Source organism: Penicillium argentinense, assembly GCF_028826775.1.
Source record: "Penicillium argentinense strain IBT 30761 chromosome Unknown utg000010l_segment0_segment0, whole genome shotgun sequence".
Taxonomy (NCBI): Eukaryota; Fungi; Ascomycota; class Eurotiomycetes; order Eurotiales; family Aspergillaceae; genus Penicillium; species Penicillium argentinense.
Genome location: NW_026622669.1, coordinates 3,480,320 through 3,490,026, shown reverse-complemented (window position 1 = coordinate 3,490,026; position 9,707 = coordinate 3,480,320). Strand labels below are relative to the sequence as shown.

The 9,707-nt window shown below is 47.0% G+C and overlaps 4 protein-coding genes across 4 annotated transcripts; 1 reads left to right on the top strand and 3 right to left on the bottom strand.

The window, feature by feature from the left end:
* Positions 1-208: 208 nt before the first annotated feature.
* N7532_010983 (putative salicylate synthetase) lies at positions 209-1,543 on the bottom strand (the record flags this gene model as incomplete). Its single annotated transcript, XM_056623474.1, has 1 exon — positions 209-1,543. One exon carries the CDS (start codon positions 1,541-1,543, stop codon positions 209-211), a length of 1,335 nt encoding a protein of 444 aa, XP_056470890.1.
* A 1,162-nt stretch (positions 1,544-2,705) lies between these two features.
* On the top strand, positions 2,706-3,782 carry N7532_010982 (uncharacterized protein; the record flags this gene model as incomplete). Its single annotated transcript, XM_056623473.1, has 5 exons — positions 2,706-2,758; positions 2,842-2,949; positions 3,013-3,263; positions 3,323-3,446; positions 3,503-3,782. 5 exons carry the CDS (start codon positions 2,706-2,708, stop codon positions 3,780-3,782), a joined length of 816 nt encoding a protein of 271 aa, XP_056470889.1.
* Positions 3,783-4,591: 809 nt separating this feature from the next.
* Positions 4,592-5,575, bottom strand: N7532_010981 (glycoside hydrolase family 32 protein; the record flags this gene model as incomplete). The annotated part of the gene is made up of 1 exon (XM_056623472.1): positions 4,592-5,575. The coding sequence occupies one exon, from the start codon at positions 5,573-5,575 to the stop codon at positions 4,592-4,594; it is 984 nt and encodes a 327-aa protein (XP_056470888.1).
* Positions 5,576-5,625: 50 nt separating this feature from the next.
* Positions 5,626-6,111, bottom strand: N7532_010980 (glycosyl hydrolase; the record flags this gene model as incomplete). Its single annotated transcript, XM_056623471.1, has 1 exon — positions 5,626-6,111. The coding sequence occupies one exon, from the start codon at positions 6,109-6,111 to the stop codon at positions 5,626-5,628; it is 486 nt and encodes a 161-aa protein (XP_056470887.1).
* Between the last annotated feature and the right edge of the window lie 3,596 nt (positions 6,112-9,707).

The window sequence follows — 9,707 nt, the reverse complement described above, 5'->3', positions numbered from 1 at the left end:
CTCTCAGGAGCCTAATTTATCTAGTGAAGGAATATATGAACTCTGACCTATTGCCTTCGAAACTAAAGTTGACCAGTCTCCAATATCTAGACGAAAACATAACATAATTCATTCTGATAATTGCAGGCAGAATAACAAACGACAACTCTTTTGATCCTTACCAACAATTTGGAACAGACATTCACATATCCGGGCGGCACTTTTCATACTATGCAGCCTTGGGAACCACGAATGGCGCAATACTTGCCAGTTTCTCATGAGTCTCCCTCAATTCTCGTTGCGGATTTGACTGTAAAATGATGCCGGCTCCAGCTTGGATCCACTGGCGACTAGTATCCTGGAATGCACTGCGGAGAACAAGTGCTGCTTCCATGGTTTCCAGACCCTCAACCAGGAGAATAGCGCCGGAGTAAAGCTCCCTTGGGCGATCTTCCAAGCGTTGAATGGCCTCGATAGCTGCATTCTTCGGAATACCGCAGGCTGTGATGGATGGAAATAGGACATCAAATGCATCCCATATATCCTTATCAGGCGAGAGCATCCCGCCAACCCGAGACCCTATATGCTGGACGGAGCCACGTGCCCTGACCGACATCAGATCTTCAACTGTGATAGAATCTGGTGGGCACAGTCGGCCCAGCTCTTCTATTGCTTCTTTGACTGATACCACATGTTCCAGAACTTCTTTTGGGTCGTTGAGCAGTTCTTGTCGCAGCTGTGCAATTTCTTCATTCGTTCCTTCACAGGACCGAGTCCCTGCTAATGGTTCAGTGACTACTTTTCCTTTTTTCACCGACAATACAAGCTCTGGACTGAAACCTGTAGCTTCATGGCCGTTATGATTGAAGGAAAAACTTCGGGCAGGGTTATTTGAGCGTCGCCCAAGAAGAAGGGTTGCCGGCATATCGACCTTGTGCCCGATTTCCACGACCCGAGAGGCAATGACTTTTGTGTACTGCCCCTGGGCTATGTCCGATAACGCTTTTTTGACCAGACCAGTGTATTTGTCGGCGGTGTCTTGTGTGTTGATATTGACGTTATTCCGAGAATAGTCAAGGTCGAAGCTGGGGGTATCATGCTTGATCAAAGAATATAGGTTTTGCACTTCTTCCTCGTCATATCCCGCAACAGTAACATCATGTTGACAGACAGTAATTTCGTTTCGCGGTACCATTAGGCTAAGAAGGGGCCAGCGGCCGTGATTGAATGTTTGGCCACGGATAAGAGCAGCGTAGTTGAATCCCACTTGGCCATGTATCTTGCTCCCATATTTCGAGTTCTCATAAATAAAATCCCTCACGATATCAGTGGTCGAGGTTTTGTCAACGGCACGTGATGTTTCTTCTGCTCCCGTAATAACAGTTATTGTCTCTCCCTTAGGGTCAATCAGTAATGAGGATTGACTTCCAAGCCCTATGTACCAGTGTCCGTCACGCTCGTATGTAAAGTAGTCATCGCTTTGGTGCTTTGCAAGTACCTTGGTCACTGATCCTAGTGCGTCAGATGGGCTGGTGAAACTCATAGACATGCGATGGGAAGGCATGGTTAAGTCGATCTTGTCCGTTAAAAGAAGACTTAGCGTCACAATCAAGAGCTAAATTCACAATGTGGTATAATACCCAACTGCGAGTCTATCAGAGAGCCAGACTTACACATCTTTATATCTCCTACCAGAATGAAGAGGTACTTAAACCAGCACTCTCGGTCAAGGAAGAGAAGGTCCCAAGCACATCCTCATGACGACTACGTATTCCCCTATTCGATTTCCTGCGTCGTGAGCGTTACACCATTTATGTCACAGGACTGTTAGAAGTCAAACCAGTCTACGGCCCATTTCTTTATTTGAATGACCGCAGGCCAGAAGTCCTTGCCCTCACCCTTCTTGGATGATAGTGTGGGGCACGGATATTATTGACAAAGTCTGGATAGGCGTACTAGTCAATTTGATTTGCTAGGGCCGACCTGGATGTTTGAGTTGTTGGAATACCACACGTCATCATCTTCGCCTAAAAAGCATGGGGGGTCGACTGAATCGGATCTTGGCCTGGAAACTTTTACCAGCTGCTTTTGAACATGGATTGGCTTCGCTGTTTGCGTCATAGAAGATGCGCTTAGGTCGCTTATAAAATTAGGATTCACTAGAAAGTGCACAGCATTCAATTATCGCTCAAATTCCATAGCGATGCGATATGCAAATCCAGCTAGGAAGTATATAGAGATGTTAGCTAGGCCGAATTATCCCGGAGCTTTAGATTTAAGAGGTAAACTCATACATTATTTATCTTATTTAGAGCCGAGAAGGTCATCTGTCATCCCTTTTAGTCTATAAAAGTTTACACCATGTACACAAACAAAGAGTATTAACATAGCGGGTTGTGAGATTCTTTAGTGTGACGAAATTATGACATCATAATCCTATTCATGTGGGACCTAACGCGGCAATCACTACTTATCCAGAAGACGAGTGCATAGTACGCGTGTTCTCTTGCACTTCACAGAAAGGTTAATGAAATATTAACGGAACGTCAAGGCAAATGCCAAATTTTGGCTTTATGGTGATGTATTCATCAACCATAAAAGGCACATAATCATCGCTCAAGGCCAAATTCCTGATAGTTTCTCTATTATCCCAACCTCAAGAACACCTTTACTCATCTTTTAAATTATTTTCGTCTTTCTTATCCGACTGGGAAGATCAGAAAGCCATGACTCGAGAGGACGAATACGTTTTAGGCCGAGGCATAACGGATTCTGTTAGGTCTGTAATGATCAATTTTCTGCTTTAGCCCACTCACCATATTTCGGGTGCATTATACGACAAGCAGTATTAACTACAAGCAGGCTCGAAGCGCAGCATCTACTATGGAAATTACATAAAGGTTACGAGCTGCATCCGCAGATTCCCATAACGGACAACATGAAGATAGCTGAAGTGGGAACGGGAACTGCGTGAGTATTCTTTTCCATTGAAATCATTTGACTTTCTTTTAATAACCTCCAATCATGTCATAGTGTCTGGATTTTTGATGTTGCTAGGCAACTACCATCATCAGTTCAGCTGCACGGCTTTGATATATCCAACAGTCAATATCCACCAAAGGAGCTGTGGCCTAAGAATGTCTCGTTAGGGCTCCTGGACTCCCTCAGTGATCCACCTATGTCGCTAGCAGGTCAATACGATATGGTCCATCTTCGCATGTGGGCAAGTAATCTACGTGACAGCGACACATCGTCATTGATTCGACACGTGAAGTGTCTACTGAGTACGTTTTAAGTCCAAATATTCATTCTAATGTTTGCTGAATCCAAAATACGTTTACAGAACCTGGAGGGTACATACAATGGGAAGACGCAGATTTGGTACACCAACATGTTCAGGGTGATAAAGCACAAGAGTTTGAACAACGCATCAACGGAATATTTCAGAGGGTTGGCCTTGACTACAGGTATATTGCCTAAGCCCGCATTAGATTTTACTATATTAATTCATGCTATCATACAGCTGGGTGTCTGATTTGCCTAATCGGTTGCGGCAAAACAGCTTCTGCATCATTGAATCAGAATCCGGTCACTTTGAACTCAACCTAGTACAGTTATGCACGAACACATATCTGCTGGCTCTACGAGAAATTCTCCAGGGCATCAAAAGAATACTTGACCATGATTTATTACTTTCAATTACCGAGCAGGAAGTGGCTCTTTATCAACTGTCCTCGCAGAACACTGATGGATTCATTTATAACTGGTCGCCAGTATCGTTATTGGCGCGAAGAGAGGATTGATCACTCAAGATCGTTGATGTTTAAGGCGTGTTGTCAGATGATTTTTCAAATTGTGGCAAGATATTCCGAAGTCACGAAGCACACATATAAGATAATAAATAAAAAATGCCGTCCAAATATCTGAATAGTTTCATGTCAAAAATCTACTTGATTTTGTGGGATGCTCTTTCTGCGAATGAATAATCATCGAAATCGACCTGCGGAGTTGATTATCATATGCCACGGAATAACGAAATATGACGATATTAAAGAAAGGGAATTGGTAATCCGAGACACCCCCCCCCGGGGTAATCCGACCACCAGTCGGTGGCCAATTCGACTCATGGATCACATGATCAACAATACAACCTGATCGACACACTCTGAATATCACTACCAGGGCGTCCTCAACTTCAACAGGATATTAGTGGGTGGTTCTGAATAAACATCATAGATTAGTAATTTGTTTTACCCCTTAACTATAAATTGTTAGCTCAGGGGTTGTACTCGAAATCAGACTTGTTCATCTACATCCACTGGTTGCCATCACATTCTCATCATTACTCACGCAGTCAAGACTCGATTTTGTCCCTCCCACCTTCCCTCTGTACATGGGAATTATTGCAATACAGACACATTGCCTCCCTAATAGGGAGCGTGGAAGGGCCCTATCTGACGCTACGGTCTAAGACCGCAGCGAAAGGTTACCCGTTACGGCCAAACTACTATCTCCTTGCCCTCTTGACTGCGTGAGGTCACCAATAAATTTACAATTACTGGACTCGGCAAGGCACACTAGGGGGTGACGACGAAATTCCATGACTCTCACGTTAGTTGAGCGAAATGCCGCGCACTTCGACAGAGTGCAAATTGGCCGATCCCCCAGTGACTTCCAAGGACAGCCCATCAGAGGTCTCGCTAGGAAAAATCAAGTCTGAAATCACAACTTCTCCTTCTCCGCCAAACACCTCCACCGAGCAAGTGTCGACTAGGACGCGGAGATGAATAACCCCGGAACCATCTGGTTTTAGGGAAGCACTGTGGACCCCACCTGCAGCGGGGTCATAGGAGATGTCTCCACTCGTCGTTCGATCAACAGATATTGACGAGTTTGTCTGGTCATACTGAATGATTGTCTTTTCTGACGCGGCCTTACGCACTGCTAGCGAGAGTTTGGCGCCTGCGTTAATAGAAAAGGTAAGTTTGATATCTAACGCGGTTCCGTGGATGGAAGACAGCAACGTTTGGCCGGTGGTAATCGTTCGATTCTGGATTGTGGCCAGCGGGGAACCAACGAGGGCGAGTTCAGTGACAGGCTGCTGGAGGAAGTATCGTTTGGAGTCGGTTTCCTTCAGGGTAATTGTCCGAGGGAAACTCAGCACCCCTTTCCAGGTATTGGTCGGTGGGCTTGCGCCGTAGCTGTTCATAACAGAGGCAAGGATCCGTCGCCCATCTGCAGCAGGGACATTTTCCCAACTCAAGGCACCGTCGAAATCGCGACCGTAGTCAAGCCAAAGGGTAGAAGGATCGACAGGCTCAGGTTTGAATGCTGATCCGTCAAATGAACCTGTCAGGGCTAAAACACCATTACCACCAGCGGGAGATCCGTTTGCAGGGGTTATAATCAACACCCAGGTGGTCGCGTTGGTGCCCTGAATAGGGAGCTCGAACATATCAGGCACTTCCCACCCAGTAATTCCAGAGGGTAGACCCTCGATATGGCCAGCAGAGAGGTCGCTCTTCCATGTCCAGGACTTTGCGTTCGACGATGTCCAAAACGTGAGCTTGTCCTGTCCGCCATGGGCAAGGACCATGACCCATTTCCCAGATGCCTGGTGGAAAAAGACCTTGGGATCGCGGGTCTCTAGCCCCCCGTCTCATCATGCGACGACTCCTGAGCGGCCGGGATAATGGGATTGCCCTGGTACTTCTTCCAGCTCGCGCCATCGTCGACGCTAAAGGCAAGACGCTGGTCCTGGGTCCCGTTGGAAGGAAAATACCCCGTGTAGTAGGCCAGATAGGGTGGGCTGGTAGAAGATCCCAGACCGGAAGTGTTATCGGCATCATAATAGCTTGTGCCGGTGAACGCTTCGACGCCGTTTTCGCTTGTTATGGCAAGGGGCTCGTGAGTCCAGTGGACCAGGTCACTACTGGTCGCGTGGCCCCAGTTCAGATTGCCCCAGACATTTGCCGTTGGGTTGTGCTGATAGAACAGGTGCCAGGTTGATTTGATCTTAATTAACCCGTTGGGCTCGTTCATCCAGTTCTCCTCAGGGACAAAATGGTAGATTGGGCGGAAGTCTTCCGCCACAACCTGAGTAGCGAGTGTGAATGCTAAGGCGAGGAGCATGATTACAGCAACGATTTAGGTGCTTGTAAAGCAGTAGGTAGAAGTGTGCTGACATCCATCCTCAGTTCTTACGACAAAGGTAATTTATACCCTCAAGATGCCTTCAAGATCGTCGCTCAATGACGCCATTTTTCATCTAGACTAGGGACATTTCAAATTTTAGTGTTCTTCAGATAGAGTAAGTCCTGAAAACATCTGCTTACCACTGCATATTACATCTGCATAACACTCCCGCACACTTATCCGGAGTAACTGAACGAGACTAATCTTGGGGAACCGCGGACTACATGGTCTCTTTCCGCGAGAACTTAGACCCCCACATCGATGATTCGAGAGGAAAGTATTGTGGGGAAACCGCCATGGCTCGCGGGTTCATATCCCCCTATTGGTCTCGGGATGCTCGTCAGAAACATTTCGCAAAGGGACCGGCAGTTGCCTAGTTCATCTTCTGTGATGTCTGCTTCTGTATTTGCAAAAAAGCTGTCTTGAAATTGACGTTCGAGGCGAGAAGTCCAGCTCCTAATGTCATTCTTGGGGGTCAAACCGCTATGTAACTCGCTAACTAACTAAAAAATGATAAATCAGCAATTTTCTAACTACAATCTGTGCGGACATGATGACCAAACTTAATATGCACTTTTGTATGGTATCCACCTTTCAAACTAAAAACGTCAAATCCGCAATTTTTGACAATCCGTGCGGACATGATGAATAAACATAATATACTGTTCTATGTGGTAAACTATCCACCTTTCAGTGGTCAGATGATATTCTGGGTAATATACCCTGTCTTAACCATGTATTCCACCATGCTATTCGACAGAATGTAATGCATAATATACATTATCTTTGTAAAGTGGTTGCGAAATCATATGGAGTTTTTTGGTGGCCCCTGTATAGTACCAGGCAAATGACCATGCGGTAAGCCTACTAGAAACTAGAGTATAACCTTCCTTGGATGGTACTTTGCCAATCTGGGGAGAATGCCCAGCGCCATCCCGAATTAGAAATATGAGAGATTTAGAAAAGAGAAAAATCAAGGAGAAAAAGTCGCGGAGATTTGGATCCCTTCCGCGATAGCTTGCCGCACAGTGGCGCCCATGAATCGAAGCCCCTTACTCTAGACAATTCGCGGAGACGGATCCTGAAAATTAGCATGAGAATCCAGTCCCTGCACAACTCCAGGGTACCCCACAGTTCATTATTACCATCTCTCAACCCCACTGAGTCTTGTGACAGCTCGGGCTGCAAAAGGCGGGGACCGTCCACAGACTCCCCGACGGCTCCTGGAAATCTCCTGCTGGAATTAACTTTCTTTTCCCCCAAGACGCATTAAGAGTCAGTTCCGTGTAGGCACCTTGATGGATTTCACTGCAATCTTGTTTACTTCGGAGGAACCTCGGAATGACGGTCCATGTCTTGCAAGCAAGAAAGTATTCTACAGCTGCTTGGCAGGGGTCCCTGCTAAGACATAGTGTGAGCGTGGAAGAAACATGCCATATAGGGATGCATGACGGCGGTATTGTATTCCATTTGACCAATTTCTCCAATCCGCACCAGCATGGGTGATATCAGGTCGTTCCCATGTCGTCCCGGGCTCGGAATATCCTCGGCAAAACTTTGTGTCGGCGTCTCGTATCACGCTGCTTTCTTCTATATTGCTAGCGTTAATTCTTCCTGAAAGGCTCAATATTCAACGAATCTAATTTGCTTGACAGCTGAATATAATCCACGGAGCGGAGGTATACTTGCACGTCAAAAGGGAATATACTGGTCGGATACAGAAGCTTTTTTAGCGCCTAGCATCTTGCTCTTCCACATGATCATGTTGTCGTCCTATCGTGCCGAAGAAATTGAAAAACAGGGCCTGAGGGCTCTTTTCCTGGCTTAATATGTGGCCAAATCGATATTAGCTCGTAACGGATCGGCTCGAATTCTGTTTCGGTATCTCGCTCAGCCATTGCCGGCTTCGATTTCCCAGGGGTTGAGTTCCGACCGGGCAGTCTTCGGAGAAAATGTAGTTGGGGCCCCAGTCAACCACGGTCCTACTGAGTCGTTTGGCTCGGCAATTGGGTGTGAGCCCGTAAACTTCGCCCGTGCCGGTTCCTTCTGAGTGGGGGCGAGGAGGGGTTGTCGGTATCAGTGGAGAATTGGTATTGTAAGTAATTGTCAGATTGTAACTTAGCCAAGAGCCTCAGTCATGCTCGGGCACATAGAAATATGTGTGTATACGAACATAACCAATGCAGACCACTAAGGTTTCGGTGATTCATGCGTATGATTGTGTCAAAGCTGTTCCAACATTTTTTTTGTTAAGTACACTCAGAGGATTGCGGCGTCGCTCATTTATTACTCTATCGAGTTAGGCACGTTGGACTTTGAGGTTTCAGCCATACCAAAAAGGACAGGGGGTTTGTATTTTTAACGACCCTACTTCTATTAGCTGTTCAAGAACCCCTAACCTCGAGCCTTCCACTCTCACTGTGATTAAAAGAACCCTTCCTCCATGGTCTGGGTCGGATTTATAGTTGTTAGACGCATTGCTTCCATCATGTAGATGCTGGGGCAGCCACTAGTCCTTGGCAATGTTAGACCTGATACGCAGCATTCCCTTCTTGTATTCACACAACCCCATACTAATGCAAACCTGATACACATGCACCAACGTTTTTCCAGAAAAGAAAGAAAAGTCTTCAATAGCGCATACTCTGGGGACTTATGGGGTCTGGGGCATGGAGGCCGGGGATTGGGGAGAGGTACAGTGGTACAATATCCCGCAGACAAACATTTCGGTGAAACAGGGATTATATACAGTAGAGGGCGGTCTACAAAGACCCTGCCGAAGAGAAGACGATTTTTTCATTCGAAGCGGAGCGAGAAGCCGACATTTTGGTTGATATTATCACGATATACAATTGTTGTGTACCGAGCGGGAGCTAATCCCGGACCGATGGCGGACCCACCCGCGGGGCTATCCGAACCCCCGCCCACAAACACCCCAGAAACCGCGAATAGCTTCACGGCCGAGGACTTCCAACCCCGGGTGACGGGTATTACACCCCTTATCCCAAACAAACGAACTCGAAGTGGCGAAGGCTTCACCCCCTTGGAAGGCACAGGCCGAGTCACCACCAGGGAGGTCTGGAAGCTCATCGACAGCCTGAAAGACATCATCCACCACCAAACCGCACTCATCGAATCTACCAAGGCAGAGATCCAGGAGGTCAAACATGACCAGAATCTCCTTCAAGAGCAGAATGAGAAGATTCATGAAGAAGTCAAATCCCTGAGAGCTCAAATAGATGCCGCTCCAGCACCCCTGACCAGATCATGGGCCGCGGTCGTAGCCGCTGGCAACAACCCAGGCCCCCTACCAAACCGCCAACACTATGAAAAGGACCAGAATTGCGTACGGATTAGTACCCAGCAATCATTTGTTGATCCAAGGGACAATGGCAACGGCGAGGGCAACACATTTGGCCGATACCTCTCCACCGACTCCGCTAACTCTCATATCCGCACCGGGTTATTGACCGCACCCGCCACACAAGGTGCTGAGGTCGCTGGATTGGCACCACAAAGACTGGATATGTGAT